Source organism: Etheostoma cragini, chromosome 23, assembly GCF_013103735.1.
Source record: "Etheostoma cragini isolate CJK2018 chromosome 23, CSU_Ecrag_1.0, whole genome shotgun sequence".
Taxonomy (NCBI): Eukaryota; Metazoa; Chordata; class Actinopteri; order Perciformes; family Percidae; genus Etheostoma; species Etheostoma cragini.
In genome coordinates, this window is record NC_048429.1 from 4,300,501 (window position 1) to 4,317,119 (window position 16,619).

At 41.9% G+C, this 16,619-nt stretch overlaps 1 protein-coding gene across 11 annotated transcripts in view; it reads right to left on the bottom strand.

Annotated features, from left to right (window-relative positions):
• ppp1r12a (protein phosphatase 1, regulatory subunit 12A) overlaps window positions 1-16,619 on the bottom strand; it is a 54,463-nt gene that overhangs the window by 27,873 nt on the left and 9,971 nt on the right. For all 11 annotated transcript variants that reach the window (XM_034863552.1, XM_034863559.1, XM_034863558.1 and 8 more), the window contains exons 2-3: window positions 4,843-4,973; window positions 1,651-1,769 (exon numbers count right to left, since the gene is read on the bottom strand). In XM_034863552.1, the coding sequence (XP_034719443.1) occupies window positions 1,651-1,769; window positions 4,843-4,973 (250 nt within the window). The remainder of the gene's footprint in view (window positions 1-1,650; window positions 1,770-4,842; window positions 4,974-16,619) is intronic.

Below are 16,619 nucleotides of genomic sequence, written 5' to 3' on the forward strand. Positions count from 1 at the left end.
TGGGTGGGTTGCCGACATTGCAGCAAACATTCACAACAAAAAGTCCACAGCCCTAAAGTCCATAAAGGCATCGTGTTTCAGAGCAGGGGTGCTGACAAGTTCACAGAAGGAGCGGTGAGCCTCCATCGCCCTAAAAAAAGCCGACAAAGCTGGTCGTGGCGCACCGTCACGGATGAAATGCTAGAAGAGGCAATCCCTCCCGCACCAAGCGACCACGCCTTACCAGCCAAGCTGAATAACTTGGACAGACTGCATGGACTGCTACCCATTGAGAAGAGTAAAGATTTTCGGTTTATTATGAAACTGAGGGGGGGGGGGGGGGGGGCCTTAATGGTCAAAATCTTCACTTAAACTCAAGATTTTCTGATTGCTGGATAGCCTATGTGAGAAAAAAGGCATGACTATTCATATATTGAACAAGTTTATACACATTTTTAATGGGGCTTACATGATTGGCTTCCTGTGCGAGACTTGCATTTCAGAGCTTACTGTAAACAATTAATGACAGAGGTTATAATGTTGTATTTCTCTTTGCATGCAAACACGTGCTGTAAATTTTTTTGAATATAACGCTTCATTATAAAAAACAATAAAAATAAAAGGGCAAATTGTGCCACAGAGAAGGGCAAGCCAGCAAATCTTTATTAGGAAGCTGAGGAGCACCCCTATGGCCCGGGGCCAGTTAACACGTCTTTGCTGGTGCCTCTCACCATAGGGGAGGGCCTTTCATCATCTCAAGAATGCCCTGGCCTAAAATAGAAAGACTCGACTTTTCAGTTTTGAATCATCACATGAGTGCTCACAACACAGCTGGATCACTTTTGTATATTATGTAATTTCTAAAGCAAGAGAGTGAAAAACAGCAGATGACTGACACTGAATGAGAACCCTGATTCTATTTGACAACATACTCTTGCATATCTGAACTACACATAGGGACCCTACCGCACATCAGGACTGTTTCTCAATATGATTAAGCTTGATTTAGACCTGCACGATTATTCGTTATAAAATCGTGATCTTGATTCACCCTGTTCACAATTTTAATTTTTTTTATGACTTTGATTCTCATTTCATTTAATGAGCCAACTGCATCACAAACGCTATTACTTTCATCTCTGAGTTTTAAACGGACTGTATAAAAAATTGTTTTTAAAGCGCTCCAGAGAGCTGCAATGCTCTCCCTTCTCTTTTTGAAGACAAGCCTCTATGTGTACAGGCTTGTGGTGATGCGCAATGTGCTATAGTTGCCAAGAAAGTCGTGATATCAATTCTAAGCTAAAAATATCGGGATTCATATTTTTCCTCCAACCGTGTAGGCCTAGCTTGATTACGTAGTAATAATAGAAACTTATTCTAATTCTTTTTATTATTGGCTAATCATCTTGGCTAAGTGCATTTACAGCAACGTCTATTGAGCACTGTAAATAACCCACTAAATAAAGCAGAATGCACATGGGATCATATCTTTCCCAAATGCCTCCACCTAATACATAACCTTCTGAACTACAGCATACAACTAGGAGTTAACTGCACATGAGACACTTTTTTACATTTTTATAAAGGTGTTTTTGCATTGGGAGAGAAGAATGACACAGTAGTCCAAAATGGACCAGGCGTTAGGAGTCCAAGATGTCTTTAATACTGTACCTTGTCTGTTGATCTCATTCTGCAGGAGCTCCTCCATTGCTTCCTCTTCAGCGATGTCCAGAGGTGTCTCACCCTCACTGTTCACAACACCTACACTGGCACCCTGGCTGATGAGATACCTGCAACAACAATACACAACACAAACACACACACACACACACACACACACACACGCACGCATTTTGGGTTGAGCTAAGGAGGTTATTTATATAAACATCCTACTAAGTTTTTCCAAAGCAGTGTTATTCTGGGTAAACTCTAGCCTCTGAAGGGGTGAAAGGGAAAGTAGGTAGAGGCCAACTGTCACTTCTGTGAACTGATGTGGAAACAGTTGAAGGACAGGAGCTGTGTAATTTTTTGGGTTCAGTGCCAGAAATGGTTGACAATACAGTCTGCGTTTCCCGTTTTGCCCGTCACAACATTGTAACACATCAAGGCCAAATTACATACATTCAAAAATTACACTGATTACATAAATGAAGTAAATTCATCTGTTGCAATATCGCGTTGCTGTTTATTCATTGCTGCTACAAATCCCCTATGAATACATGAATATTGTGAATATTCTTCAAATACAAATACTGAGAGGGAAAAATTACCCACATTGAGAAGAAAGACTATGGAGTCTGTCTATGGAGATAAGGACATGATCCTAAGGCACAAGTCTTACTGGCGTTTAACAAACACTGACGTTACGCCACACACTATATGACTAAGATAAATAACCATCGAAGTAAGATGCTAATAAAACCTAGGTCACCCAGTGTTTTAAGTTGCAAAGGGTCAGGCTGTGCAAACAGAGTAAACATGAGACACCGGAATGATTAAGAAAAAGAGGAGTCTAAAGAAGAAGTGGCCCAAATCCAGACAGGTGTGTGGAATATGGATGACTCTCTAAGTTTTACACTACACTACCGTCCAGTTAGTCTTATAGTACATAAGATGCCTGGCATCGCCAGAAAAATCTGCAGGTCCTATTGGTCTGGAAGCGCTCAGTTCATTTGTCGATTTCCAGGGGGAGTTATTAACGGGTGCAGACCAAAACGCCTGTGGACACAATTGAATGAATCTACAACTGATCAGAGCAACAAAAAGCAGTAGCTCTGAGCAACAGATGCGAGATGAGGCGATGCTTGCCCTGTTCGAAGCATGATTCAGCACAGAGTTTCGTGAGCCGGGTGCCTTGCGCTGGACGCATCATGCCATTTTTGTTTGGTAACTGCGTTCGATAAGCATAACACTCCTCGTCAGTAATCACCTTAAACCTGCCCCTTGGTAGATAAACGGTTGGGATTGGTTCGCCCAGCACCTGGCCAGCTGGAACTCTGTCTGAAAGTGAGGGGGAGCCAGACATATCAGCCAGAGAAAATTAAACATGAGCTTGCAGATTCATCTGGAAGACTTGAGCATCAACTAGGTGGTCCTCAAACGAGACATAAGGTATTAAGTGGAGCCAACTTCTGCAAGAGGTTGTACCCCTATAACAAAAAGAGACAGTTTCGTGGAAATCCCTTTACAGACCGGAAGTTAATCCATAAAACTTTACTAACATTAGCAACAACCAAAATATGCATTTAACATTGTATCAAGGCTACTTGGTGATTTAACCATTTATAGATCTTTGACTCCCCCCAGCAGAGATTCAAGACCTTTCTACCCAGTCAACATCGTGACTTCAGCTGCTTTCCATTAAAGCTGCAGTAAGACTCAGGCCCTTCTCATTAGGACAACACACCACTTGAGAAGGGCTCAGTGCTTATGACTTCCCCCTAAATGGCAACTGACTGACTGCAGTTAGTTTCAAAGTTTTATATCTTCTTCAATGGACTTTCTATTCTGCCTATTTTGGGTCAGCTTTACTAGGTTTTTGGCTTTGTGGTCTGGAGTCCCACTGTGGGATTCTTAACCAACCCTGCCATTAGATGGCTGTGGTGACACAGGCTTATACAGTCATGCTTTGGAGTTCCTGTCACTGTGAATGAGGATGCCGGGATTAAAATGGGCCTACTGAAAGCTAACCACCCACTTCCGGTTAAGTTGTTTCTCTCTATGACATGATGTCTCCATTAGTCACGCATATAAGGCCAACCACTTGACCTTTTCACTCATTGTGTGACAACAAAAACACTTCTGTAATACTAGCCCAGTGCTGTGTCCATGAGGCCTACTGGACACAGACTTGCTGGGTCTAATAAGTTATAAGAAATATCTCAATATTGTGTGGACATTTAAGCCACACATTTATTTTCCTACATCCAGTTGCACTTGTCACCTTAAAAAAAAAAAAAAAAAAACATCAATAGTGTGGATATATTTGTAGCCAGGTTCCTGTAATGGAACACAGAAGTAAAGCAGGTCACAGCACACTCCCAATGTGCTGAACAATGAGTACAACTGAGCTCCTTCAGCCCCCTTTAGCCTGTTTGAATATCCTCTGATAACATCTCTGTGTTGTGTTCTGTGCCCTAGGAGCAGTCTGCTTACCTGAAAAGGACTGGGGGCAAGAAAATACTATGTGCGATTCTAGAGCTCAATTCTAGATAGTGGCTTGATCTCTCCATATTTGATTACATCACTCTAACAATGTGTGTCTGCGCTATCAGATGGGCTGTGGCTTCTACCAAAAATGTGGCGAGAACTGTGTGCTACTGAAAGTGATGGTTTTTGATCTGTTGATTCTGGCATGCAAGCTGAATTGACCATGGGCATTTATACAGCAAACTAGTTTCAATTGGCAGTTGTTGAGAATGTTAACGACAAAAGGCGAAAGAAGTTAAGAGTGCCGCAGTGCAAACTTTAAATTATCCGGACCAAAATCCAATTTTGTTGAGCTTGAAAAAAAAAAGAAAAAGAAAAAAAGGATTATAGCACAGCACTAGGCCATAACGAATACACAATCTTGCCAGCACCATTGTAATAAAAGACAGAGGTAACTAATAGGGGCTCAGAGACGTGACCAGACCGTGGAGCCTAGCCACGTCAAGCCCGATATCACTTTGAGCTTGACAATCCAAAGAAATTGTAGACCAGCTAACGAGGAGTGCTGCAGTTGCAAGAAAATAAAGTTCTTTGAATGAGCAAGATACAAAACAGGATGTAAGGATGAGTTAGCAAGAAGAAAAAAAATCAAACCTGATGAAAAAGATACTGGTGCTTCTTGAAAACTGAATAAACAGGCCTATCAATACTTACTCTGCTATGTCTAGGTATCCACAGGAGGCTGCAGCATGGAGGGGGATCCAGCCCTCATTGTCAGGCTGGTTGATGCTGGCTCCATGCTCCACCAGGAAAGTCACCATGTCAACATTGTCATCTATACATGCCTGAGAGAAAGAGAGACAAGCCACTGTAAGAAACAAGAAACGAGATATGCAGTGTGTGCACATGCATTTGAGCTCATGTCAGTGGGGTGCATGGAATTGATATGCTGCTGCTTTATGCAAAAAGTAAGAGAGTTCCCCACTTTCAATAACTGCTTTTACCTGAGCACATTAGCCAAATAATTTAACTGTGATAAATCAAACAAACGTTTTTACCTGTGTTAAATCAACAACTGAAACAACCACAAACGCACACAGTGCATGTTCTTTTTCTTACACTGAGCAGCTGGTAAATCAGCAGCCCCGCTTTTACCTGGTGTTAAAATCCGATCTGAGTGATCTGAGTGATCTGATCACAAGTGGACAGCGTTAAGTACAGGTAGGAATGCAACCAGGACATATTGATCACATGACACAATAACCCTATTTTTAATTTCATAAAAAGGTCCCAGAATTCACAACTATGTAGGAAATTACAGACATTCCTGTTCTTACATTGCAACAGCTGCTGTTGCCATTTAGTAATCTCGCGCTGCGGAGGAAGGTCTGGCTAGTCCATACAGCATTCCATAATAGTAACTTGTTTTGGTGGATGTGTGTGTTCAAAGGTCGTTTTAGTCGTGCAACAAAAAATTCAGATTGGACAGATAGTCTAGCTAGCTGTCTGGATTTACCCTGCAGGGATCTGAGGAGCAGGTAACCATAGTCAGAAATACACCAGGGTTTCAAAAGCAAACGCAAGGCAAGTGGAAGGTAATAGACATCCGGCCTAAATGAAAGACATCCGTCGAAATTTCCAGTGGCACCTGAACAATCCTGGAAGTACAGCGGCATGGATATAGACTAGCAGTATCTTAACCCGGCTTTTATAAGCAAACATGAAATTTGAAATAAAGCAGATATAGAAACTAAACTTCAAACCACAGAGACTCAATTTGAAGCTAACTTACAAACTTACAGAGCTGAAAACAGAGACTCTCCTTCACAGGTCCCAGCGTCGATCAGTAGACATGTACTTATGTCGGCAGAATGTATGCAGCTCTATATCATTAAAATCAATTCATTGAACGTTTACATAAATTAAATATGTGAGCTTAACAACTGAAATGTGTGTACAAAAACAAGCACACACACAGTATTTGCAACGGAAAGGGTGTAAGCTACACGTTCGTTTGCATGTAGAGTGCAGAGGTGAGATCCAAACACAAGTGGGCACTCACTAAGGACATGTACTTAGAGGTGTCCACTTGTTATCGGATCACTCAGAACAGATATTAATACCAGGTGAAAACAGCCTTACTCATTAAAATCCAAATCTATGGTTGCGCAAATTAAAACCGCTTTACCTGCCATCACTTTTCCCCCCCGTTTTTTTTTTTTTTTTAATCAATCCTAATTATTAGGAAATGTGTTATTTTCTGGTGCTAGGGACAAGGTAAACATGTGCCAAATGTACCTAATTCCAGGGCATACACTCAAAGTGAAGTCAAGACACTGGGTTGTGAACTAAACTTTCCAAATTGACACAGCCGAGACTGTCACCACAGGAGATCAGAAGCACAGACAACAAAGTGGGTGCTTAGCATGCACCAATTTAATTTTCTACACATCAACAATGTTGTTTAACAACCCCTAGTACAGTAAACCAAACCATATATGACTGATGACACAGTGGGAAAAACAGTGATCCCCACAAAATAGCAGCTGCAAGTAGGGGCTAATTTAAGATTGTCTGATGGATGAGGTGGGAGATGTTGGTGGTTTTACCTTTATTATGAAACAGAATTTGCACCAGGGTGAACAACTTTGCAGAGTTCTGTCACTTGAACCCCTGAGTTTTAGTTTAAAACTATTACAGCCATTTCAATAAAATGAAGGGTTTTATTTGGGCTCGAGTCCATACATCCAGTTAATGGGTACGGGCACGGAGAACTGAAAGCTAGTTAGCTAGCTAGCTCCATTATAAAGATAGGGAGCGGAGGAGACTGAGTCTGATAAATGATGTTGGGTGGGAGCTTTCACAGCAGAGTAGCCGTGTTGTTTCAATGGTTTTAGAAGTACAGTTAATCCCACGGCAAGACCACCAGCCGCATGCTACTACTACTACTACTACTACTACTACTACCACCACCACTACTAGCGGAACGATAGCCTCTCTGAGCAAGTGCAATGTTGACAATGTCATACATGCAACTTCATGAGGGGCTGGGGGCAGCTCCTCCGCGTGCGCTGTAAAAAAATAAAATAAACCGTTGTGTGTGTGTGTGTGTGTGTGTGTGTGTGTGCACGCCAACCCTAACACCCAGTGGGACTGCGACAAAGAGTTGAGACAAACTCAATTTTTTGGAGAAACGCAACCCCACGTCACACTGCGGTGGCCATACGTGTAACTGGCGGATAGACTTGCCGGTGTGTTTTGAGGCGGTGTGAGAGTCCTGTACATTGAACAGGAAACGTCACTGCCTCCATCACTGCCACAAGAACGTTTTAAAACACGAAACAAAAGCACTGAACTGCACATGAGTTTGTGTAACAGCTGAATGTTTGCAACAACAAAGCAGTGTCGATCTGTCGGTTTTCTTTCTCTCCGGCCCGGGTTTGAATCCGACCTGCGACCCTTTGCTGTGTGTCATCCCCTCATCTCTCTCCCCCGTTCATGTTTATCCACTGTCACTATAATAAAAAAAAGAAAAGCCCCCCCCCCCAAAAAAACCTTTTTAAAAAAAAAGAAGAAAGAAAAGAGTTACTCATAATTTCACGCTTTGGTCATGATCAAGTAAACCTTTTTAAAGAGCTAGACCTTGTTGAATGGATAAATGTGCATTGCATTTAATTACACACAAAAGGACTTTAAGTTTCATATCTTAAGTTTGTATTTTTATACATTGCATTTATCAGAACTTTAATATATTTTTATGTTCCTCTGTTTTGCTGTGACACCAAATTATCATATTATTTTAGTGAAAACTCATTAATAACTAATGTTCAGGAAATCTGTTTTGTGACGTGTTTCTGGATTTATTTTTTAAATATATATCGGCCAACATATCGGCATATCGGATATTTAAATAATCAAACATTCGTATCGATATTGGGATTAAAAATCCTTCGTCAGTCAGACTCTGATTAGGACAAAAACCTATGCCGCCGGATCCTGACATGCACCTCCCAAAAAACTGTAACGACACGCCGAACCGACGCATGTCGCTCGGTCGTGGCTTTGTAGCGTTGCATTTTCCCCCTCCCATTTCCTGGTTCTCCTTCTCCATCAACAACAGGAAATCAAGGAGTTAACTTTGCCTGCTACAGATTTACCACTATGGTCAGAAAGCCAAGGGGAGACACTTTGGTTTTCTCACTATAACTCTAGAGTTGCTACTCGCCATTACTCTCTTGTGTCTCCCTTGTTTAATCACACTCCCCACACACAATGACACGTGAGCTCAATGCTTGCACAAGCGCACAAGTATAAACATCAGGCCACTTAGGTAGGCTACGGCGAAAGCTCTGTGTGGAGGCTGCTCAGAACCATAAAACAGCCTTTAGATGTTACCTGAAATCAAAGACACATAACAAGGACTTGCAGAGCAGCGGTCAGAAACAAAGTCCACAGGTGGAAAAAAACAGCTAATCTTTCTTCTCCGCTATCTCTGCAGCTGTCCAACAGGCTAAGCAAAACGGTCAACAGGTATGAACTGATCTGTGGAATCGCACATTCAGTTTGACAGCTGTTGTAGTAAATAACCAGTAGAGATAAACACTTGAAATGTACAACAATTACCCTGTAGCAATATCAACCTCCCCTTACCCATCTGTGAACACCGTGCCTGGACGGTCTTGCTCTCGCTTCTGGGGTTGCTATGACAACAACAGCGTTGCCAAGGGAAACAGATACACATGAACACACAGCGGCCTCACGTTTAGGGCACACGACTATCTGGCTGGAATCCTTGTCCAAATTTGGGCCGTTTACAGCACCGTACATGGCCAGAGCTAAAGAGGCCTCACTGAGCTTATCTGACCGTGTGTGTGATATGGTTAAGTTGTGTGTGGGAGCTCAGGCACACAATTCCTCCAGGTGCAGATGGACTTGTTAACAGAGAGGGTTCATCGAACTTTGTTACAGGGTAGGGTACACAAAAACGCAAGATATTACTTTGACAGGGCTGCAGTCTGCAGCTCTCATCATCACTAGTGAAATGTCACCCACAAGGGTTTGTTAGTTGAACATCACCATCACGTGCAAATGATGCCTATCCTGTACCAACACATGGCAACTTGTGGTTCCCATCCAAGTCCACAATTTGGTAACGTCAGCTAAGTCAGGCCTGAAGTTCAAATTATTCAAGTATTGAGAAAGCCCCAGAGTTCTAACAAACCGATTGACTGTGTTGAATTGGCAACCAAGGCAGTAAGTGAAAGTCAGCAGTAGGATTGGCTGTTTAACCATCGGAATTAGGGACTCTTTCAGAACGGCCTCTTTGAATTTTTCTCCTCTGCCTTTGGTTTTCTCATTCGACAAGTGAAAGAACACAGATGACGACATGCGTGCAAAGCAAAACAAAGTTACAATTTATTTAGATCAGACACACGTACTTTCTTATTACTTACTATTAAATTGTAGGCTTGTCTATACCCCACATTCTCTTAGCGCAGTTTGGTTTTTTGGATCATAAATACAGAATATTGACCTGTCATTTATTTTGTGCAGATGCAGAAAGAATGTGCATGTTGGCTGTCAGACGGACCGTCTGATACCGCTGTGTTCAAGTACAACTTTTAACAAGTACGACTTTTAACACAAATGATGTAAGGCAAAATTTAGCATTTAGTCATTCAGCATGGAGTTAGAGTATCAGGTACCTTGTACATGTATACTGCGCTCTTTCCTTTTTGACCGCTGGCATGGGACAGAAAAAAAAATGAAAAATGCCCTCCATGCCCTTATCTAAATCCTCCCCACACTTATCTCTTCAAAGACTTCTCCTTCTCCAAGAATGGAAAAAAGCCCCTTAAGGCGAACGCAGTGCTGGCTGTGACCTCCCTCTTCATTGCGTCACATTACTGCAGTGGCTCCTCCCAGCAGCTATTGGAGGCTAACAAAAGGTAATCCCGTAATGGCTGTAATTGTGTGTAGCTGACAGGTGCCAGAGTGACAGACTGCATCAAGAGTATGCACAGTGTGGTGGCCAGAGGGAAAGGATAGAGAAGAAGAGAGTTAAGAGAAAGTGTTGTGGCATTCTTATTTCCAGAGCATGGTGGTGTCCTCAAAAATGTCCTGCTGATGGTGGGATAGGACACTCTGGCAAAACTTAACTTCCATGGTTCATAAACATCTACAAAGACAAGGCGTATCATATCATACAGCAGGCAGAATGGGTGAGTAAGAAAGAGTAGAGGAGGGGGATCTGAGACTGTTCATTAGCGTAATTGAAGGTATATTAAGAAAGATTATGAGCTGAGTCCTGTCTCACACATCACAATCAGCCCTGGAATGACAAAGGACCTGTGCTGTGCTCATAGTTAAACATTCAGACATGTTATGACTCACTCTCAAGCAGACATGTTGCCATTTAAACCTGTTTAGCCAGTGTGTGAGAGGAGGAGAAGAGAGGAGGCCTTGTAAAGCATGAAGGCAATATTACGGAAGGCACTACACGGTTTATATATATAAAAAAAAAAAGTGACAAGTGATCAAACCTAAGTTTAAAAAAAAAAGTTTTCATCACAACTGCACAATACCCTAAACGCATGCTAAACTACAATCCAAAAGTGATACAGATACAACAGATGTAACACTGTACCGCAGCTAAATGTATACTAAACCTTGTCTTGTCTCCGATGCGAAAATAGTGGCCGATACCCGATATTAATATTTATAAAGGATACGAGTGTGTCCTAAATTCACCCAATAAATAAGACAACCCTGAGTATTGTCAATAAACATCTAATTCACTTGATACCAAGTCCCTGTATTCTGTTGTACAACAGTTTAAAACTTTAAAAGTACAGTAGCAGTATAGTAGCCTTAAATGGCCAAAGCCAAAAGTATTGAAAAGGTTAAATGTGAAATGGAGCCAGAACAAACTGGACTGAACAGACATTGGCTTTTGCAGTCTTCTGAACTGTAAGTACAGTAACTAATTACAGTAACTGCCAAGTACTTTAGGCCTAACCCTTGGCCTTCCTGAGCTTTGGAAGCAGACGAATGTTGTGCTTAACAAACAGGAGCATTTCTGTTCTTCCTCTTTTTACTGACGACATTTGAAGCAGCGGAGAAGAGATGTTCACTATCCATCCTTGTACATGGAGCGGACAGAAAACAAACGAGCCAGCAAAATGGAGCCCATGCAGCGCGAGGCTACAGCTAGCCGTCTGTAACACTATTTTACTGTAAAAGGAACAAACAGAATTAAGTCTGTTTCCATGTAGGTACATAGTCACTAATATGGTCAGAAACCCTACAGTGTTCAATTACCTATTTTGAGTAGACTTCCATTTTTGCCACAAAGACATGAACGGCTGATTCTTAATTTCCATTGTGAGGATACATTCACTGTATTGCAGGATTGATGATGATCCAACGGTCTGCTCCACACGCGTCCATGTATGATATAGTAGACCGGACAAAGCCAAGGTTGCTGTGTTAATAGAGGAAGAAATATTGAATTTCTAAACGCTATGTAGCCAGAGCACATTATACATCACTTCATGTATCCTGTCAGTTTGCCAGACGGGGCTACAGGAGGAGTCCTTGCCTCGCTTTCTGATAAAAGTGCCTCTCTAATCGAAACTGAGGCTTCTGGGAAATTGACGTAACAGCGAGGGTGGAATCAAATACTAACTTAATCAATTGACACAGGATTCACAATTTGATCGGCTGACAGAGTCAAATGTTCAGATAAACTGTTTATCCATTAGGCTTTGTGGGATCTGGTTTGCCCTGGAGCAAGAAAAGATTACTTATCTCGAATTAATAAAATGAATCGACGTTGAATCATGGTCAATGGGAGTCAAAGGTCCAATCTGATGAAAACCCGCAATCTACAGAAATTAAGCATCATTGAAACATTTTCCTTGAGGGATGTAAGAGAAATGTTTATATATAATGTCCTGCCGAGCCTAGCAGAGAGAAAAAACTGGTCATGTTTAACAGTGTTATAAAAGCGGAAACATAATACCACGGCCTATCTAAAAGTTTATACTGTGCAATGCAGCATCTACTGTGCTGCTTCAACAGAGCCCATTTGATACTTGAGGTTGCGACAGAGCACTTAGCATCTTATTTCATAATACAGGACTGCTCCTAGCATGTTCTTTTCCAAGTCCTCCAAACATAAATGTCTAAATCACGAAATGTGTCGTCTGTGTTTATGAGCTGGTGTATCCTGATGGGAGGACATTAAAATAAACACTAGCCAGACGTCACTGGACGGTCAGCCTCTTGTTCGTCAGGACAGAACTGACCTACAGTGGCACTTTATGAAAGAGCAAGATAGAGAAACCTGTCCCTAGCCAGCCAGAGTTAATGTGAAGCAAGCTATATGAAAACTGATTATGTAAATGTGTTCATGTTGCCTTATCAAATTATAAACAAGGTTTAAGTTGTGTATAGCTGCATTTGGTCCAAAAAAAAAATCCTAAAACAGAAAAGTAAATAAAAACAGAGCAATGTACGGATCTCTCACTTCACACCCTCGTCAATTAACTCCACCCGCATGGGGCTGATTATAGGCACTATCAAGAGATTATTTTAATAAACCTGCCAAGCCAGTGGGGATAAATATGGAGAGGATTAGGCCAGATACAATACAGTGTCCATCCATTTGCACTAGTCTAATCCTGAAATAATATGAAGGAATTCAAGCCCTAGTCCCCTACTCGCGCCGCAAAAGAAGATGGGCTAAGCCACTCCCGGAGCGGGCACAAAAATGCACCCATGACGTGCACCTAAGAAAGGAGGCCGGTCTGTTGCCACGACAACAAAGCCAAAAAGAGAACATGGGTTCAGGCCCTGTCAGGCTTTTGTGAGAAAACATAAATTAATAGAGAAAAGACTTCATTTTAAAGCACACACACACACACACACACACACACACACACACACACACAGGTTGCTCGGATAGCCCCTGAAGGCAGTGTAAAAAGCAAACCACTGTGAGACAACACATTTAAAAAAAAAAAGTAATGTTGAAAGGAGCATCTTGAGGTGCCATCTTGCTTTTCTTTTTAAATCTCTTACAGGCATGACTTTTAAATGTAAGATGTAAGATTAGCATGCCCTTTTGTGGCTTCTTTAAAAAACTACTTTTGCATTAACAGTTTTTATTTATTAGCATCCAGAAATATCTAGAAAAAGTCAGTTACTTAGCCTACAAGATGCAACGACACAGCCACACCAGTTTACCTAGCTACAACGCTGTGGCAAGCTCATCAAACTATAAAAATGCTTTCAGTTTCCATCACACCGATGGAGGTTATGAGCTTAATTCTATATCAACAGGAACTGAAGTGGCTCAATCAATTAGAACAGAAGACAATTATAACATTTTGAAAATGTGCACCTCATGCTTTACTTCAAATAGACTGCAAAATCCGGCACCCCAGACAATAAATTAAAAAAAAGGCACAATCGTCTTCATGCTATACTGAAGGGGTATAGCTTCTGTGTGTGTATAAAAAGGGAAGGTTTATTATCCTGTGGGCCATTGTGGCGAGAGCTCCGAGCTTAAATTTAGCACTATGCCATATCAAGGAGCCACTTGAGGACCCTTCCCCTCCTTGACTTCCTTTAGTAGCACCCTCAGATGGCCAAATCAAGCACCCTGCACGTTTTTCTGCTGAGAGTGGCAGAGAACTCAGTGGCACAGGCAGCCAGCTGAGCCCATTGTGCTGCATTCAATGACACATGGCACATAGCCACGATAACACCCCTGGCTGACAATAGTGTGCCCGTGAGGCAAGGAATGTCATGAGAACCATCAAGGGTGTCTCAAATCAATCTAGACTACTTTATGTAAATAGGCCATATTAAAAAAATATCCCAAAAATAATGAACCCATCAAATCAAACACTTGTGACTCTTGCACCAAAGTGGCCACATCTCCAAAGTATTTCATATGAAGCTTTTGGTAGGATTTACCATTGAAGGTAGGATTTAGCAATTATGCTGCTCTCTACTTTATTCAGTCATACATTTACACATAGGGATCATTGTCCGACTGACTGACATGCACCTAGCACTATGAAGTCTTCAGACACACAAAAACCAACTCACAGCATTATTGTAAACTATTGCAAGTCTGTGCTTAGAGCATTGTGTAGCTGTATTATAGAAAAGGAGTGTACAGGGACATTAAGTAAGCCATCTCAACAGACATATCTTTACATGACTTTATGCATGGTTGTTAATGCAAGAGTTAAGCCCTGAGTATACATTTTACCAACACTTTTACCCTCTTTTCCCAGATGGTTGGAGTCTAGCGCTGAACATAGTTTAGGTTTGGGCTTTATTTGCCAATGGTGGTGAATGGAATTTTGTTTGTTGTGCTCAATCATTGAATACGGTCATTCTCAACTCAACAGAGACATGACTTTTTGGAAACAATGTCCAGATTCCTAAAGATAATCCACAGGCCTCACTGTCAACAGTTTTCATAAGTACAACTGAACTTTCTACTGAATAAATAGTCCCAATGAAAAGTCCCCACAAAGACCTCTAGTTAATAATGCTACAGTCACTAAATGTGAAACTACAACAGCAACACACCAACAGATTAATCACAGGGATGGGTGAACAGCTGTTTAAACCCCCATAACAGCAAAAGGCTTAAGTCACTTTGATTGTGATCAGGACTTTGGCTGGGATCAAAGCTTAAACAGTACAGGCCAAAGGTGTGGACACACATTCTCATTCAATGCATTTCCTTTATTTTTATGACTATTTACATTGTAGATTCTCACTGAAGGCATCAAAACTATGAATGAACACATATGGAATTATGTACTTAACAAAAAAGTGTGAAATAACTGAAAACATGTCTTACATTCGACTGTACACAATCATAAGGCCCTCAGTGCCTTTAAAAAAATAAATAACAAGGTTGTGGCGCAGAAGGGAAGGTCACTACCATTCTCTCTAAGAACAGATATTAAATTTAAAAAATATTAAACTGATTACACACTAATCAAAACAAACTTCACTTGCTAGTTTTTAGCCCCCTGTGCAATCACTGTTGCTTCTCTTCTTTGTGTGATGTATATGTGTGGGTCTGTGTGTGCTAAGGAGGATTGCTGAAAACCTCTAGCATCTGTCAGGAAAGCCAAAACATTATTTAGTATTGTGGTGTCCAACGTTTTATGTACAAAATGGAGAGCGAAAAAGAGGCTTGTTGGCTTTCAGAATGTGTGCTTAGGGCATCCATAATAAAGCTTAATAACACAGGACTTTTCCTTCAAAGAGAGAAAGACCATTCCCCCCCCTCATATAAAAGCATCATTGATGTCAACAAAGCAGCTTCTTCTGGAGCTCAGAACTGGCCTCTCTCTCTTACTTTACTCCTTTCCCTTTAGTAGTAGAACTTCTATCTCCACCCACCTCACCAGTAAGCAGCAAGGCCTTGGACTAGCATACCAGTGGAGAAATTCCCAGATAAGTAATACTCCTAGCCCAGGGGTTTCAGACATCAGCGCTTTGGCCACTCCTCATGGGCTACGTCATTGGCTCAGAGGCGCGCAGCCACTTCCACAAAAGGAATTCCTTCTTACCGTCCCTGCATGTAATTATGAGTGCGTTATGTGTGTGTGTTTGCATGTGTGTGTTTACGTGTGTGTGTGTGAGTGTGTATGTTAGACAGATTAGCCCAGACAATGTGAGATGTGGTAAAAAAAAAACTATATACTGGAATTAGAACAATTCAGACACAAATAAAAAAGGATGACATGTGGATCAGTAAATCTATACTTGAAAGAGTCTTTAGTGTGAATGTTCAGTCTGTAAGGTATACATCTCTGTGTGTGTGTGTGTGTGTGTGTGTGTGTGTGTGTGTGTCGGAGACAAAGAGCTCACAGCTCCTGTGCTATTGGCAGGGTTCATGAGGCCAGAGGGTATGAGGGGGAGGGTTTGAGCGCTTCAGGGCAACCAGCTGGTTCCCTCCACTAGATGAGCCCTGTTGGGAGCTGTATCCAGACTACACACACACGCACACACAGCCCCTGCCTTCAGTGCTCTTGCTGCTGCTGCTGCTGAGGACAACCATATATGGCCCTGGGATTCCCATGGAAAAAGAAGAACAGGACTGAAGGGGGGGGGGGGGGGGGGGGGGGGGGGGTCACTAGTGGAGCGGGCGAGATTGTAACTGTATGTTTCACTTTGGCTTTCGCTCAGCAGCCAAAACAATAGCCCCACTTGAGGGCCAAATTAGTTTCCATGTGAGGGGTCCAAAGGCGAGAGGGGGCACCAGGGGGGCGAGGCAGAAAGGTCAGATAGCAACAGAGAGATGGCAGAATACAACCTCCGTGGAAATTTCCATATAATAGAACCCTTATGTGGAGGCTACTATACGGAGGACAGTAGATATCTCAGTCAGTAGTCCATGACAGTCTACTGAAAAGGCATTAAGAATGCTCCACACACTGCACTGCAGCCAC